Source organism: Somniosus microcephalus, chromosome 5, assembly GCF_052327205.1.
Source record: "Somniosus microcephalus isolate GS21.2 chromosome 5, FLI_Smic_1.0, whole genome shotgun sequence".
Lineage (NCBI taxonomy): Eukaryota > Metazoa > Chordata > Chondrichthyes > Squaliformes > Somniosidae > Somniosus > Somniosus microcephalus.
This window is the reverse complement of record NC_140991.1, coordinates 313573701-313592059: the sequence shown is the minus strand read 5'-3', so window position 1 is coordinate 313592059 and position 18359 is coordinate 313573701. Positions and strand designations below refer to the sequence as shown.

At 48.0% G+C, this 18359-nt stretch overlaps 1 protein-coding gene across 2 annotated transcripts in view; it reads right to left on the bottom strand.

Moving 5' to 3' along the window:
• Window positions 1–18359, bottom strand: part of LOC147117873 (cadherin-6-like) — a 280439-nt gene that overhangs the window by 47547 nt on the left and 214533 nt on the right. For both annotated transcript variants that reach the window (XM_085989254.1, XM_085989255.1), the window contains one exon: window positions 11310–11446. In XM_085989254.1, coding sequence (XP_085845380.1) covers window positions 11310–11446 — 137 coding nt within the window. The remainder of the gene's footprint in view (window positions 1–11309; window positions 11447–18359) is intronic.

The following is an 18359-nucleotide window of genomic DNA, read 5'->3' as shown; positions in this document are numbered from 1 at the left end:
CCATCAGAAACATCCTTCCTGCATCCAGTCTGTCCAGACCTGACAGAATTTTATAGGTTTCGATGAGATCCCCTCTCAATCTTCTAAACTCCAGCGAGTATAAGCCCAATCGACACAATCTCTCCTCATACGTCATTCCTGCCATCCCAGGTATCAGCCTGGTGAATCTTCGCTGCACTCCCTCCATGGCAAGAACGTCCTTCCTCAGGTAAGGTGACCAAAACTGCACACATTACTCAAGGTGCGGTCTCACCAAGGCCCTGTACAACTGTAGCAAGACATCCTTGTTCCTGTACTCGAACCCTCTTGCTACGAAGGCCAACATACCATTTGCCTTCTTAACCGCCTGCTGCACCTGCATGCTTACCTTCAGCGACTGGTGCACAATAACACCCAGGTCTCTTTGCACTTCCCCTTCTCCCAATCTATTGCCATTCAAATAATAATCTGTTTAAACTCACATTTATCCACATTATAGTGCATTTGCCATGTTTCCGCCCAATCACCCAACCTGTCCAAATCGTACTGAAGTTTCACAACATCCTCCTCACAGCTTACCCTCCCACCCAGCTTTGTGTCGTCTGCAAATTTGGAGATATTACATCCAATTCCCTCGTCCAGATCATTAATATATATTGTGAACAGCTGGGGTCCTAGGACCGATCCTTGCGGTACCCCACTAGTCACTGCCTGCCACTCGGAAAACGACCCATTTATTCCAACTCTTTGCTTTCTGTCCTCATAGATGGGGCCAGGCTTCCCTCAATTTTAATTTCCTTAAAAACTTCTAAGAGCAATGGACTTAAAATCTCGCAAAATTCTTTATAAAATTCTACACTTAGTCCATCGGACCCTGGGCTTTTCCCCCCCTTCATTCCACTTATTGCTATTTTTATTTACGCTAATCCTACTTCTTTATCACACATGCTTCTCTCATCCTCCTTTAAACCCTTTTCAATAAAAGCAGTAACCTTCTCCATCACCAAATTGGAAATGTCTTCTTTTGTATATAGCTCTTGATAAAAGCTGCTAGCCGCCTCCAAAATCTCCCCACTTTCATGAATGATCTTCTCCCCAACCTTCAACTCCTCAATTAACGATAATCTCTGTCGCAGCTTCTCTTGCTCCTGAAAATATCTAGTGCATCTTTCGCCCTCCAACGCATCTCTAGCCTTTGCACGGAGAATGGCCCCCTTGCATTTTTCAGCTTGCAATAATTCCCACTCTTCCTTTAGCACCCGGAACTTAGTCTCAGCTCCCTTATCCCCTCCGTCAACTGCTTTACAGACATCCATAAACCTTTTGTTTATATTCTCTTCTCGACGCCGGTTAGCTGCCGCTCTCTTTTTCCCATAACGTACCGAAAAAACTTTTACCTCATATTTGAAATTGTCCCACCAAACTCTTCTTTCTTTCAAGAACAAAAGTTCCTTCCTGTTGTGTATGTACCTTTAAGAGAATAACTGGTCTCAGACTGCAGTACCGGCAGTGACCACCCCTGTATAAAAGGTGCTAGAGAGCCTCTGTTTGTTAGTTTTCACAATTGACTTCCACCAGTAAAGACTTGTTTGTTTTCACTCCTGCTGGTCCGTGTCTCAATCATTCACGGACTTAACACTGGCGACGAATAAGAAACGAACTTACCTGCAACTCGGCAGCACCTCAGACGACGTTGTTGAAGGTCGGAGCCAGAAGAAAGAAAAAAAAAAGAGTGCAAAGAAACTCGGGAAACGGGCGTCAACCGTCAATCATCGGTTTGAAAACTTGCAGGAGAGACTGTCCAGAGCCAGGTTGGGTTCCTCGGTCTGTGGTTTCCCAGCTAATCGGGCTGGTGGCAGGTAGTGCTCTGATCCTTCCTGGGCTGTGGCGGGCTGAAGCTCGATCGGGTGGCTTTTCAACGGGGCCGGGCAGTGAGTCGGGAAGCAAAGAGAGAGAGAGAGGGTGGCGCACACAGGGCGCGGCCGGTGCTTCGAAGCCGGACAGCGTTCGGACCTAAGAAGAGGGAGAGAAGTGTCCCAGAGGGTCCGCTCCACGACGGGAAAATAATAAAAGAAAAAGAATCAATATTTAACGCGCAAGAAACCGTGGAAAGCAGCGCTAACAACAGTGGGGAAGAAGGTAAAGCGCGGGAGGCGCCATTTTGTTAAATCGGGGAAGAAGGCAAAGCACGGGAGGCGCCATTTCAGATTTGCAAGATGCCGAAGACTGGCTGTATCACTGCTTTTGATAATACATTAGAGGACTGGACCACGTATGTGGAAAGAATCGAGGTATATTTCGAGGCAAACGAAATAGCGGAGGGGAAAAAGGCATCGATATTGCTAAACTTAATGGGCGCTAGAACATACGGCCTATTGCGGGACCTGATTACTCCAGCCAAACCGAAGGCAAAGAGTTTTAACGAAATTGTTGCTGTCCTACAGGAACACCTAAACCCTGCACCGCTGTTGATAGCAGAAAGATTTAAATTCCACAGGAGAACTCAGCACAAAGATGAGAGCAATGCTGAGTATCTTACAGAACTACGCAAGCTATCAAAGCACTGCCAGTTCGGAGCAGGACTGGCAGATACCCTACGGGACAAATTTGTCTGTGGACTCCTGAGTGAAGGAACACAGAAGAAGTTACTCTCAGAAAAAGAGCTGACGCTAGATAAGGCTTTCAGCGTGGCAGTATCGTATGAAGCAGCAGCCAGGGGAGCTGCAGAAATTCAACAAAAACCACAGGAATACGGCACCCACGAAATGACACGGGGATTTGCAAAATGTTATCGCTGCGGCAGAACAAACCATGACCAGAAGGACTGCTGGTCCAAAGACAAAATATGCAGACAATGCGGGAAGATTGGACACATTGCACGAGTTTGCAGGTCTGGGAAGAAGACCAGCGACAACAAAAAGGCTACTAAGGAACCGTACAAGAAAGTACAAAAGATGACGGACAGTAGTTCCGAAGACCAGATGAGCGATAGTGAATCCGGAAACAGGAGACTAAGCTGTCTCAAACTTCACAATGTAATCGCAAAAGAGGATCACCGAACCATTTGGGTCACCCTCACGATAGCAGGGTCCCAAGTTAAAATGGAATTGGATACAGGATCAGCGCTAACCGTCATGAATCGACGAGACTACGAGCGGCTATTTTCACACATACCCTTGAGAGAGACATCCATCATCTTGACGACGTATACGGGGCAAAAAGTATACCCCAGAGGAAAAATAAGGGTGCCTGTCGAATACAATGGCAAGAAAATACGGAAATTGTATCTCTACATACTGCCAAATGGTGGACCACCGTTATTGGGACGGGAATGGATCAGGAAGATAAACTTAGATTGGCATTCTATTCATGCAATGACGGTGGACGATAAAAAAGATGAAGACGTCACTCCTGGACGATTGTCAACAATCTTAGCTAACGCCAAAGAGGTATTTCAACAAGAAGTGGGCACGCTTAAAGGCGTAACCGCCTCGATAAAAATAGAAGAGAATGCAGTTCCCAAGTTTTTCAAAGCAAGACTGGTACCATATGCAATTCGCCCAGCCGTCGAGGCAGAGCTGGAGAATCTGGAGAAGGCGGGCGTGTTGTCTAAGGTCGACTGGAGCGAGTGGGCGACACCCATCGTTCCTGTCATGAAGAAAACGTTAAGCAATAAGTCCGGAGAGCCAAGGAAGATTCGCATCTGTGGGGATTTCAAGGTGACGGTGAACCCTGTCCTTCACACAGTACAATATCCTCTTCCAAGGATAGAAGACATCTTCGCCTCACTGTCTGGAGGGAAGTGTTTTACAAAAATTGACCTAGCACAAGCATATTTGCAGATGGAGGTTGAAGAGTCCTCTAGGAAGTATCTCACGATAAACACTCACAAAGGTCTTTACCAGTATCATCGATTGGTATTCGGAGTAGCATCGGCTCCGGCGATATGGCAAAGAGCGATGGAACAAGTCCTGCAAGGGATTCCGGGGATTCAGTGTTACTTGGACGACATCCTTGTAACAGGTGAAGATGACAGTGAACACCTTAACAACCTAGAACAGGTGCTCACTAGACTACGGGAACATGGGCTGCGAGCCAACCGCCCCAAGTGCGAATTTTTTAAGAAACAGATATCGTATTGTGGCCACGTGATTGATGAAGAGGGGTTACATAAGTCCCCTGACAAAATTGAAGCAGTTGTTAAGGCCCCAGCGCCTGAAAATGTGTCGCAACTGAGGTCATTCCTTGGGTTGGTGAATTACTATCGTAAGTTTTTGCCGAATTTGTCGACAATTTTGCACCCACTGAACGCCCTGCTACGAACGGGGGTAGCATGGAAATGGAGCGATGATTGTAAGCGTGCTTTTCAGAAGAGTAAGGACTTAATCACTTCAAGGGAAGTATTGGCTCACTACAACCCAGCACTGCCAATCAGGCTGGTGTGTGATGCGTCTCCCTACGGCATTGGGGCGGTACTGTCACATAAATTCCTTGATGGTTTAGAGAGGCCGATAGCTTTTGCGTCACGCTCGTTAACTTCTGCCGAGCGTAACTACGCCCAGATTGACAGAGAGGCCCTCAGCCTAGTGTGGGGGGTGAAGAAGTTCAATCACTATCTGCACAGTCAAAAATTTACTCTACTAACCGATCATCAACCTCTTGTCTCCATTTTCAACCCTCAGAAGGGCGTACCGATAATGACGGCGCAACGGCTGCAGAGATGGTCCCTTTTCCTAGGGGCACACCAATATGATATCGAGTACAAAGGAACTAAACAGCATGGAAATGCTGATGGATTGTCACGCCTACCGTTGCCGACGGTGGAAGAAGAAGACCTTGCAGTGGATCCAATGGAGTTATTCCACTCGACTATAGTCGAATGTCTCCCTGTGACGAATGCAAACATAGAAAAGGAAACACGGAATGACCTGACACTATCACGGGTCTATGATTTAACGGTGAAGGGATGGCCAGCACATGGCGAACCACTGCTGCCAGCATTTTCGTCAAGAAGAGAACAGCTGTCAGTGTGCAGAGGAACCTTGATGTGTGGATCCAGAGTAGTAATTCCACCTAAGTTGACGGATAGAGTGCTCAATGAGCTTCATGAGGGTCATCTGGGTGGGGTAAAAATGAAGAGCTTAGCCAGAGCGTTTGTGTGGTGGCCGGGAATCGATAGAGAAATCGAAGAGATGACCAAGAGCTGTGCAGGATGCCAGAAGGTCCAAAACGCCCCATCACAAGCTCCTCTGCATCCATGGGAGTGGCCCTCATCCCCATGGCAAAGGGTGCACATTGATTTTGCTGGTCCCTTCATGGACTCGATGTTTTTAATTGCGGTGGATGCACATTCAAAGTGGCCAGAGGTAATAAAAATGTCGTCAACCACCACGGAAAAAACTATCGCAGTTTTACGAACCATATTCGCCAGGAATGGGCTGCCTGAACAGATTTGCTCTGACAATGGACCACAGTTTGTGTCTGAAGAGTTCCGGAGGTTCTTAAAGAACAATGGTGTTAAGCATTACACATCTGCCCCATATCATCCAGCCACTAATGGATTGGCCGAGAGGTTTGTCCAAACATTCAAGAAGGCTATCAAGGCAATGTGTAATGAAGATATACCCCTACAACACAAGGTGGACAACTTCTTGTTTGCCTACCGGAATGCGACACATGCGATTACCAACCAAACTCCAGCCATGATGTTCTTCAATCGAAGACTACGATGCCGCTTGGACTTGGTTAAGCCAAACGTCCGAAGAGATGTGGAGAACAGGCAGTTTCAGAATATGAATGAAAGGCCGACCAGGAGTTTTAAGATAGGTCAACCAGTTTTGGCCCGGGACTACCGCACTGAGAAATGGCAGCCAGGAACGATTTGTACATGGCAAGGACCTCTCATGTATACCGTGGACGTTGGAGAGAGCATTGTAAGACGCCATGCTGACCAGATTCTAGAGTCACTGGAAAACGTCAACTCCACACCACGATCTGATACACCTGGTAATGAAATCGACGTACCAATTGCAGCTACCGCAGAATCGGTGATACTGGAAGCAGATGAACCAAACAACGACATTGATCTCGACTCAACATTGCCAGAAGAACCTGATACCCCAAAGAGGCGTTATCCAGACAGAATCAGGAAGCTTCCTCAAAGACTGAACTTATAATTGCTTAAACTTAACCAATGTATCTAGCAACCGTGATTGTGATTGTAATTAGTTATCATTTAGTTGTTAAATGAATGTTATGTACTGTTTATCTAAAAGGGGAGGAATTGTTGTGTATGTACCTTTAAGAGAATAACTGGTCTCAGACTGCAGTACCGGCAGTGACCACCCCTGTATAAAAGGCGCTAGAGAGCCTCTGTTTGTTAGTTTTCACTATTGACTTCCACCAGTAAAGACTTGTTTGTTTTCACTCCTGCTGGTCCGTGTCTCAATCATTCACGGACTTAACACTTCCGAGCATTCTTTATTATATTTATAATCCCTTCTTTATAAGCACTTTCTTTCAGGTATTGATTGTTTAAAATCCACACCCCTGAACCGATCTTAACTCTGCTGTTCCTAATTCTAAGAACCAAAGCTGAGTGATCACTAAAAAATACTTTTTTATAATAAATCTCCATGACCTCCAAACTTAACCCTTCCCGCATTAACACAAAATCTATTCGGCTCTGTTTTAAAACATCACCCACCCAACCTGCTCTGGAGCACTCCCTTTTTATGGGGTTCCGGTCCCTCCATAAGTCTCTCAAATTTAAATTTGCCATCATTTTTACAATCATCCCTCTGGAGTTATCATCTTTAAAGGTCATCTGGGCTGAAATGTCCATCCAAGATAAAAATACATTAAAATCCCCCACTATACAAGGATTTTCCACCTCTGCCACTTCAGTGAATAACCCCTGAAAAAACTCACGAAGCTTGCAATGGTCGTTCGGTGCATAGATATTAAAGAGATCACAATTAAATCCCTCCAATTTTACCCTTAGCCGTAAAAATCTCCCCTCAGTGTCCTTGTCCACCAAGGCAACGTTCTCTTCTATGGACGGACTCACCAAAACAGCCACCCCTCTACGGTTATTGTTTGCACAACTTGCAAACACCTCTCCCTTCCAAACCTTCTGAACTCTTTCCAGAATATCCTCATCCCAAAAGGTTTCTTGCAGACACAACAAGTTCGTGCCTTTAAAACCCTGCAACAACTGCTGCAATTTCTTCTCACCCCTCTGTTCACATTGATCGAGACCAATGTAATCGTGGCTCCAAAGAAGGGAAGTATGCCCAATAATCTCCCCATCATTTAATCTCTGGCTCTTCCCTCCTCTCATGCTCCTTCTCAACTTTTCGGGCAGCTGTTGCTTTTTCCTGCAGCCTCCGGCTCTTTTTCACCTCCTGTTTGACCCCTCCCTGCTGTTTCAGCCTCTTCCTTGCCTTAAGTTTGGACCCAGGAGCTGCCCTTTCTCCCTCCTTCTGCCCCTCACTAACCTTTCCCTTTCCACATGATGCCACCCCATCCCCGACTTCCATGTCTCTGTCCCCCTCTAATTCCTCACACTCAAGCTCTTCTGCAACCCCCTGTGTCTGCTCCCCGTCAGATACATAATCCTGCTCCCCGTCAGATACTTCATCTCCCATAGAGAGTCTTCCTGCTATCGCAGTTTCTCCCACTGTGCCGCCCCCTTCGACCACGTCTCTACCTCTGACCCTTGCACCCTCTCTCCATGGGACAATGGCGCCCCTAAATTGTTCCCTTCTGACGTCTCTATCTCGCCGATCCCATCCTGCTGTCCCTTTAAGGCTCCTGCCTCTTGCACCCTCTCCCCGCCCTGCCCCCTCCCGCTCACCAAAATATCCGTCTCCCCGGAGCACTCACTTCCACCACACACCCCGCTCCTGCCTCCTCTCCCCCCGCAGACACCAGACTCCCCAGGGGGAGCCGAACTGCACTAAGGCTCGAGTCTGCACTCGACCCTTGCTGCCCGCTGCTGTCTTTGTTCCCCTCCACAGCCCTCGCCGTGTTTTCCGCCATCTCCATCTCGATCTCCGCTCCGCCATCCTCTGCCTCTTCCTGTGCTCCTTTTTCCTTCATTTTACCGGCTGTGTCCTCCGACTGCACCGCACCTCCGGCCGTTCCACACTCCTCTCCTGCTCCTTCTCATCACTCATTTCGCTCCCTTCTGCCACACACTCACAGCGGGTGGGGCCTTTACGACACACCCCACAGCTCTCCACCTTGCAGCTCCATGCGATATGTCCCGATTCACCGCAATTGTAACAATACAAATCAGGACAGTTTCTTACGAGATGGTCATGTCCCAGACAATAGTAACACACCTTTACTTGGTTATCATGCAGCACACAAAAGTACTGCACTCCTTCCAGTGTCTCGAACTTCAAACTGTACGGCAAAGACCTCACCCCCTCTGGGAACTGCACCTTTACATACCGGGTTCCGTCTGCTACCCGTGTTCCCGGATAGTACCTCCTCTTTATTTCGGAACAGATTTTAATCTCCCATGACTCCAACTTTTTGCTCAGCACTTCGTCCTCGATGTACACAGGCAAGTTCAAAAATGAAACCACCACCTCCTCTGAATGTAGCAGAGTCACCTCCAAGAATTTCTCCCCAACTTTCAGACTGAGCAGCAGTTTTTCCACCTCCTCACGGCCACTGACCGTCACCTCAAATCCCGCATTTGGTTTTGGTCGGCAGGCAAAACAGCTTCCCTCACCACAGTCCTCATGAACCGCCTGGATTATATCCCAGGCTCGAATCTTCTTATCTTCACGTTGCACCACCACCGTATTTTCTTTACCAAACCTCCTGAGGTCCCGGCCCAAATCTTTGGGCCTTTTTTTCCCCCTTCCCACCACAGTTTCTTCCCTAATAAAATTCCTCTCGGGAATATTGTCCTCTGAGGGGCCCGGCACTCCGGACCCCTCAGCAGCCATCTGGCTGTTTTTTGTGGGCCAAAAGGGCCCTAAAACCTGAAAACAACACCCCAAAACCCTCCACCAACATTTTACAAAACTCCCTCCAACACCCAGCTGCAATTAGGCAACCAGTCACACCTGGCTCACTCCTAGCCCCTCCCACCTAGAGAGTGCGGCCCACTGAGCCACAGCTGACACTGACGATTATGATGCGAGTCTAAGTCTGATTCAGAGAAGGAATCCTAACATCTGTATGGATCCCATTCATTTTTATTGCACTGAACATAGGAACAGGAGGAGGCCATTCAGCCCCTCGAGCCTGCTCCGCCATTCAAGGCTGTTCTGTAGCCAAACTCTATTCACTCGCCTTGGCTCCATATCCCTTTATACCCTTGGCTAGCAAAAATCTATTCATCCCAGATTTAAAATTATTAACTGAGCAGACGGGGCCTCGGTTTAACGAAAGACGGCACCTCTGACAGTGCAGCACTCTCTCAGTACCGCACTGGAGTGTCAGCCTAGATTTTTGTGCTCAAGTCTCTGGAGTGGGACTTGAACCCATAACCTTCTGAGACAACTATAGGGGTGGTTAGAGTTTTTCTGCAGTGCAGACTGCAAAGCTGGGCCATACAAAACTGAGGAGCTGCAGCACCACCACAGGTGGGAGGATATAATTACAGCGTGACAAATCTACAGAGGGCTTCCATTATAACTGTGAATGCGTCTATTGGCGCGAATACATGGACTCATTTCTCTTATTTGGAAGGAGGAGAGCATGCCAGGGGATCTCAGAGACGCCGTAATCGTGACCATCTTCAAGAAAGATGACAAGTCTGATTGCGGTAATTACAGAGGAGTCTCCCTGCTGTCTGCCACAGGGAAAGTCATCGCAAGAATCCTCCTCAATCGCCTTCTCCCAGTGGCTGAAGAGCTCCTCCCAGAGTTGCAATGCGGATTCCGCCCACTGGGGGGCACAATGGACATGATCTTCACCTCACGTCAACTACAAGAGAAATGCAGGGAACAGCACCAACTGCTGTACATGGCCTTCTTTGACCTCACAAAGGCCTTCCACACTGTCAACCATGAGGGATTATGGAGTGTCCTCAAACTCGGCTGCCCTCAAAAGTTTGTCACTATCCTCCGACTGCTTCACGACGACATGCAAGTCGTGATCCTGACCAACGGTTCCACCACAGAACCGATTCACGTACGGACCGGGGACAAGCAAGGCTGTGTCATCACACCAAAGCTCTTCTCGATCTTCCTTGCTGCAATGCTCAATCTTACCCTCAGTAAGCTCCCCGCTGGAGTGGAGCTAATTTACAGAACAAACGGGAAACTGTTCAACCGTATGGCCAACTCCTGCTCCTAATTCTTATGTTCCTATATTCTTAAATCGTACTAAAAATTCACCTAAAATCTAGCGGCATGAAAATTTCACAGAACTTTACTGAGAAATAATCCGTCGGCATTACATTGGTGTTATACAGAGATTATGAAGTATCATTTTTTTAAAACTACTATGCATACATTTTCTTTTATAGTTGTTCTTGAAATTTTTCTGAAGGAGTTGACTCATCAACAGTGCCCTGGAGAACAGCAGACCTGTGTGGTTCAAGGTCTGGGATTACCACGTCTGCCACAGAGGGTTACCTTAGTTCAGGGCTTCCCTCGCCCTCCGTGTTGTCTGACAGCCACTTCAAACGCAACGAGACCCCACTTACATGATTTGACTGTACCCTCTCCTGCTGGCAAACATTTTACCCAGGCCAAGCCAGGAACTGGTAGAACTCCGTACATTGGGAAAGCAAATGGTATGTTGGCCTTTATTGCAAAAGAATTGGAGTATAAGAATAAAGAATTATATAGGGCCCTGGTGAGACCACACCTGGAGTATTGTGTAAAGTTTTGGTCTCCTTACCTAAGGAAGGATATACTTGCCATAGAGGGAGTGCAACAAAGGTTCACCAGACTGATTCCGGGGATGGGGGGGATTGTCCTATGAGGAGAGATTGAGTAGACTAGGCCTATATTCTCTAGAATTTAGAAGAATTAAAACATATAAAATTCTTACAGAGCTTGACCGGGTAGATGCAGGGAGGATGTTTCCCCTGGCTGGGGCATCTAGAACTAGGGGGTCATAGTCTCAGGATAAGAGGTCGGCCATTTAGGACTGAGATGAGGAGAAATTTCTTCACTCAGCGGGCGGATGCTTGAGCAAGAGAACACTCACGCTAAGGGGCTCAATAACCCTCTGAACATAAAAGCAACCTACATCTCGCCCATGACTAAGCTAAATAACCTCTGGTAAAGTAGAGGAACAGTGCGGAAAGACTGAAACAAAAGAGTGACGATACCAAAGATAAGTGAGGCACTTACTTGTCTCGGTTGCTATGACTGTAATATTATGCCACGGCATTTCTTCCCGGTCAAGCGTTTTTAATGTCACAATTGACCCATTAGCAGAGTTTACGTTGAAGTGCCTGTCCAAATCGGTGTGCCGATCGATTGAATAACTGAAAAAGTCAAATCAGAAAAAACAATTTTTGAAACTTATTGCCAGTTTCCAATTAAGTTCAAAAGATGGACATTTTTGAGACATTTTCTTGGTTGACTTCTGATGCATCGCAAAGACCTTTTATGCAGGACTCCCATCCACCAACCGGCTTCCTGACTGAATGTGTTGCACAATTCTTCCAGTCTAGAGTAAGTTGCAGTACCATTTCATGGTGTTGATTATTTATTTGTTCATGGGATGTGGGCATCGCTGGCAAGGCCGGCATTTATTGCTTCATTGCCCTTGAGAAGGTGGTGGTGAGCCGCCTTCTTGAACCGCTGCAGTCCGTGGGGTGAAGGTGCTCCCACAGTGCTGTTAGGGAGGGAGTTCCAGGATTTTGGCCCATCGACGATGAAGGATCGGCCGATATATTTCCAAGTCAGGATGGTGTGTGACTTGGAGGGGAACTTGGAGATGGTGGTATTCTCATGCGCCTGCTGCCCTTGTCCTTCTAGGTGGTAGAGGTCGCGGGTTTGGGAGGTACTGCCGAAGGAGCCTTGGCGAGTTGCTGCAATGCATCTTGTAGATGGTACAAACTGCAGCCACGGTGCGCCGGTGGTGGAGGGAGTGAATGTTTAAGGTGGTGGATGGGGTGCCAATCAAGCGGGCTGCTTTGTCCTGGATGGTGTCGAGCTTCGAGTGTTGTTGGAGCTGCACTCATCCAGGCAAGTGGAGAGTATTCCATCACACTCCTGACTTGTGCCTTGTAGATGGTGGAAAGGCTTTGGGGAGTCAGGTGGTGAGACACTCGTCGCAGAATACCCAGCCTCTGACCTGCTCTTGTTGCCACAGTATTTACGTGACTGGTCCAGTTAAGTTTCTGGTCAATGGTGACCCCGAGGATGTTGATGGTGGGGGATTCGGTGATTTTTTGTCCCTATTGAGGATAACTGTCCAACTTCTGCCAATGCTTTTCCCTCATACCTATGTAGCATTCTCTGGCATGTAGCCTTCTGTGGGTGCTGCTCTGTAAATGGTCCCGAGGAGGTGTCTCAGAATGGTCTGGGGCGACTTGTCCTCCTATTTTCCCTCCCTCCCTCCCCTGCGGGGAAGTACCTAACGTCCAACGTGGGTAGTTGCTACCGTGGTGACTTCATCGAGATTGAGAACTTGTCACGTGAATAACTGTGGACATGATCCAATGTCTTAACACTATGTTCTCCAGTATACGGGTACACTTAAAAAAAGATTAAACATGCATTATGCAGCTTCACTGATAACCCAACATGATCCTCCACTGCAAAGCTGAGCCACTGAGACAAGGGAAGGTTGGTCATATCTTAATCCCTGCTCCGTGCTGTGTCATCTGATCTCAACTAAGGTGGCGGCTAGGACATTACAGTTAGTATCCATTCCTATGCGTTAGGGAGGGGGAAACCAGTCAGTGTTCCTGCGCCTAATCACTACATAGTGAGTCCTGCTGGGTGTGTACGTGTGTGGATGTTGAGTGAGGACAAGATCAGGCTCACAAGAGCATAAGAAAGAGAAGCAGGACTCGGCCATTCGGCCTCTCGAGCCTGCTCCTCCATTCAATAAGATCATGGCTGATCTTCGACCTCAACTCCACTTTCCCGCCCGATCCCCATATCCCTCGATTCCCCGAGAGTCCAAAAATCTATCGATCTCAGCCTTGAATATACTCAACGACTCAGCATTCACAGCACTTTGGGGCAGAGGATTCCAAAGATTCACAACCCTCCGAGTGAAGAAATTCCTCCTCATCTCAGTCCTAAAAGGCCGACCCCTTATCCTGAGACTATGCCCCCTAGTTCTAGACTCTCCAGCCAGGGGAAACAGCCTATCAGCATCTACCCTGTCAAGCCTTCTCAGAATCTTATATGTTTCAATGCGATCGCCTTTCCTTCTCCTAAACGCCAGAGAGTGTAGTCTTGGTTGTCATGCCCTCATGATAGCAAACCTTGAAGACATTCACCAATAAGGTTCATACAGCAAAACTGGCCACTTGGCTGTGGTACCGGGGCGGTGGGGGGGTGCATGTTCCATGGAATTGTACCCTAGCAAGGAGTCAATGCCTTCAGGAATGGACAGGAGGGGAGAAAACCAGCAACAGAAATAAAACAAAATGTGTTTGAACATAAAGTAAAATGTGTTGAAACATAAATTTACAAAGTGCTGTAGTGCAGTGTGCAGTGGCAATGAGTGGGAAGCTGCAAGTTCCTCATGCTGTGAGCTCTGATCTAAACCATCTGCCAGTAATGAAGTGCTAAATGCAGGAAAGACCATTTCCAAAAGGAGGGAGAGAATTGGGAAAGTGAGTCAGGTTTAACGCCATTCTCCGACACTTCCTAATGTTTTCTTACAGAGCAACGTTTTCATAGAAGCATAGAAATTTATAAAATCATAGAACCTTACGGCCATTCGGCCCATCGTGTCTGTGCCGGCCGAAAAAGAGCTCTCCAGCCTAATCCCACTTTCCAGCTCTTGGTCCTTGGCCCTGTAGGTTACGGCACTTCAAGAGCATATCCAAGTAGTTTTTAAATGCGGCGAGGGTTTCTGCCTCTACCACCCTTTCAGGCAGTGAGTTCCAGACCCCCACCACCCTCTGGGTGAAAAAAGTTCTCCTCAACTCCCCTCTAATCCTTCTTCCCATTACTCTAAATCTATGGCCCCTGGTTATTGACCTCTCTGCTAAGGGAAATAGGTCCTTCCTATCCACTCTATCTAGGCCCCTCATAATTTTATACACCTGAATTAAATCTCCCCTCAGCCTCCTAAGTCTCCCCTCAGCCTCTTGGGAGCAGGCTGAGAGTAGGTGTCCCAGCTGTTGAATCAAGGAATGATACATGGCCTGGTGAAATAAAGTACGTTAAAGTGGGAGTGATGGGCAATCTAAAAATGAGACCAGTTAAGAACGTTCATTTAAAGAGCATACAATAAATGATGTACATTATCCTCATATTGTGCTGTGCGCACATAGGAACAGGAGGAGGCCATTCAGCCCTTCGAGCCTGTTCCACCATTCAATGAGATCATGGTTGATCTGCGACCTAACTCCATCTACCCACCTTTCTCCCATATCCCTCAATACCTTTGGTTAACAAAAATCTATAAATCTCTGAATTAAAATTAACAATTGCCCCAGCATCAATTGCTGTTTGCGGAAGAGAGTTCCAAACTTCGACCACCCTTTGTGTGTAGAAGTGTTTCCTAACTTCACTCCTGAAAGGTCTGGCTCTAATTTGTAGACTCTGCCCCCTAGTCCTAGACTCCCCAACCAGCAGAAATAGTTTCTCTCTATCTACCCTGTCAGTTCCCCTTAATATCCTGAAAACTTCGATCAGATCACCCCTTAACCTTCTAAATTCTAGGGAATACAGCCCTAGTTTGTGTAATCTCTCCTGGTAACTTAACCCTTGAAGTCCATAAAGGAATTACACTTGAATCCTGGAGTTAGAACTAGCCCTGAACTCCCGCGTTTCTCTAGTTTCCACCCCGCCATCTCTCCCAAGCCCTCTCCATGACACCGCCCTCCTTCTCCTTCAATCTACTTACAATAAAACTGACTGCCCAAGTTCTCTTCCTGTAAATGGATCCGTCTCCTCAAGATGCTTGTTCCCCATCCCTTTCAAAATCATCGTCATCACTGTTTTCAAGGGCAAACACCCTCAACCACTCATTCTTCACTAGCTACCACCCCATCTCCAACCTCCTTTTCCTCTCCAAAGTCCTTGAATGTGTTGTCGCCTCTCAAATCTGTGCCCATATCTCCCTCAGCTCTGCATTTTGAATCTCTCCAATTAGGTTGACATTCCTCCCGCAGGACTGAAAGAGCTCTAAGTAAATTCACAAATGACATTCTCTGTGACTGCGACCATGATGCGTTACTCTTCCTTCTCCCTCCTTCTTCCTTGACTTCTCTTCTTTCTTGAATTCTCTGCTGTCTTGGGCAAGCTCGTTCAGACCTTCCTCCTTCTCCAATACCTCTCCTCTCATCGCAACCGAAGCATTTCCACCAATGGTTTCTCTTCCTGCATCTGGAGTCCACTAAGAATCCATCTTCCCACCCCCCCTCCTCGTCTTACTCCTTGATGACGTCATCTGTCGTCATTGTGTCATGGAGGGAATTTGAAGACCAGGACAAGAATTCTGAAATCAGTTCACTGGAGTACAGCAACACCAGTGACTTTGGCATGGACAGGGCGATGGGAGGACAGGACCATGTGAAAGTGAGGACAAGGGTTGAGTGAGTACTAGTTTGTGGAAGGATGAAGCAGGAAAAGCAACAAGGAGAACATTAGAGATACCAAGTGGGTAGAAAAGACGGGAGGCAGGTTTTGGGTCATGGGTAGCGAGGATGGAGGAGTGTAATCCTGTTTATTTGGTACTACATCGCTCCCATCATCTGCACTGCTCATTTCATTACAACCCCCTCTTCCAAGAACAGCCTCACTCCCACTGTGTCCACTTTGCAGTACATTCTCACTCCCGATCATCCTGGCTCACCCCCTTAGCACCCTGATCCCTCCATCGGCATGATATTAGCCGTGGCTCAGTGGCTGGCACTCCTCGCCTCTGAGTCAGAAGGTTGGGGGTTCAAGTCCCACTCCAGGGACTTGAGCACAAAAATCTAGGCTGACACTGCAGTGCAGTGCTGAGGGAGTGCTGCACTGTTGGAGGTGCCATCTTTTGAATGGGACGTTAAACCGAGGCCCCGTCTGCTCTCTCAAGTGGACGTAAACGATCCCATGGCACTATTTCGAAGAAGAGCAGGGGAGTTATCCCTGGTGTCCTGGCCAATATTTATCCCTCAATCAACATAACAAAGATAGATTAACTGCTCATTATCACATTGCTGTTTGTGGGAGCTTGCTGTGCACAAATTGGCTGCCATGTTTCCTACATTACAACAGTGACTACACTCCAAAAGTACTTCATTGGCTGTAAAGCGCTTTGGGTCGTCCTGAGGTTGTGAAAGGCGCTATATAAATGCAAGTCTTTCTTTCTTCACAATTCCCTTTCTCTGTTTCATTGCACCATTCTCCTTCGTGTGTCTGAATGCCTGTCGGCTTCGATCATATCCAGATCTCTGTATGATGCCCCCATCCACCTTATCTTCTTCAGCCCTTGATGCCCCCATCTCTAGCTGAAGCCCCACATGCTCCCAAGCAGACCGCAAACCCGTCCACCCTGTCTGCATGATGCTCCTGTCCCTCCTTGTTCATTGACCCCTTGCATTCTCCTGCACTCCAGCTGAACCCCAACCCATGACTGACCGTTGATCCCTGCATTATGGTTGACCTCCCACTTCCTCATACTCAACTTCACCTCCCCCCCGTCTCCTCTCTTTATCTGACCCCCCGTCTCCTCTCTTTATCTGACCCCCCCCGTCTCCTCTCTTTATCTGACCCCCCCCGTCTCCTCTCTTTATCTGACCCCCCCGTCACCTCTCTTTATCGACACTCCCCCCCCCCCACTTTATCTGACACTGACCCCCACCCCCCCTCCCTCACGTACCCCAGGTGCTGCCGACAGTCGGAAGTTTAATGAGCTGTAATCTATTTGCAGAATACAGCAGCATGAATAGAACGGAGCTCTGTGAGGAAGAAATCATCATCTTCAGCCATTTCCAGGAGTGGAACAAAGCAAGGAAGGTTAATGGCATCACCGGCAAAAAAAAAAATACGGTCAGCTGGAAGTTTGGAATTTTTAGGAGTGGGGCAGGGCGAGCAGACTGGAGCAAGTAGGCGTGAGGCTTGAAGTTAATTTAAAAATATGGCCTAGAAATTCATCTTGGGGTGTGTCGCCATTGCAATCCACTGAAGTTAATATCAGGCGCGGCGTGTAATGGGAGGTCGATCCGATAGCGCCCGTTTTTCGTCACCGGCCGCGATGAATTTCCAGCCCAATGTCTTTAAGCCAGAAGTGGCAGGACAGGCCAGGTTGGTAGACAGTGGGGCAGAGGTGAAGGCCAAGGAACAAGGGGTTGGGAGGCTGGTCAGAATCTCAGGAGCAGGTCAAGGAATGGTGCTGGAAGTCTCGAAGAGCAGGGGCAGCGGGGAGACAGCAAAGCCGTGCCACCAATAGTAGGAGGCCTGCAACTGCGCGCTGAAATATCGTCATCATCATTCCATGTCTTCTCGCTCTTCCCTTGTGGAGAGAGCAGCGGGAAGCAGTGGAAGGATTCACAGGCAGGCCAAGACGTGAAGGCTCCTTCCACAGCCGCAGCCATCTTTATTCCAGCCAATAGGGTGGTTAGTCCAGTACGGCGAGAGGGTTTTATGGGCTCCCACCGCCCGTACGATGAGGGGGGAGGGGGCACCCACACCCACCAGACGCGAGTATCCTGATTGATGTAAATGTCCCGATGGACCCTAGGAAGGACAGAGGATCAGAGGGACCTTGGTGTGCATGTACATAGATCCCTGAAGGCAGCAGGACCGGTAGATAAGGTGGTTAAAAAGGCATATGGGATACTTGCCTTCATTAGCCGAGGCATAGAATATAAGAGCAGGGAGGTTATGATGGAGCTGTACAAAACGCTAGTGAGGCCACAGCTGGAATACTGTGTGCAGTTCTGGTCGCCACACTATAGGAAGGATGTGAATGCATTGGAGAGGGTGCAGAGGAGATTCACCAGGATGGAGCGCTTCAGCTATGAAGAGAGACTGGACAGGCTGGGGTTGGTTTCCTTGGAGCAGAGAAGGCTGAGGGGGGACCTGATTGAGGTGTACAAAATTATGAGGGGCATAGATATGGTAGATAGAAAGGAACTTTTCCCCTTAGTAAAGGGGTCAGTAGCCAGGGGGCATAGTTTCAAGATAAGGGGCAGGAGGTTTAGAGGGGATTGGAGGAAAAACTTTTTCACCCAGAGGCTGGTTGGAATCTGGAACTCACTGCCTGAAAGGGTGGTA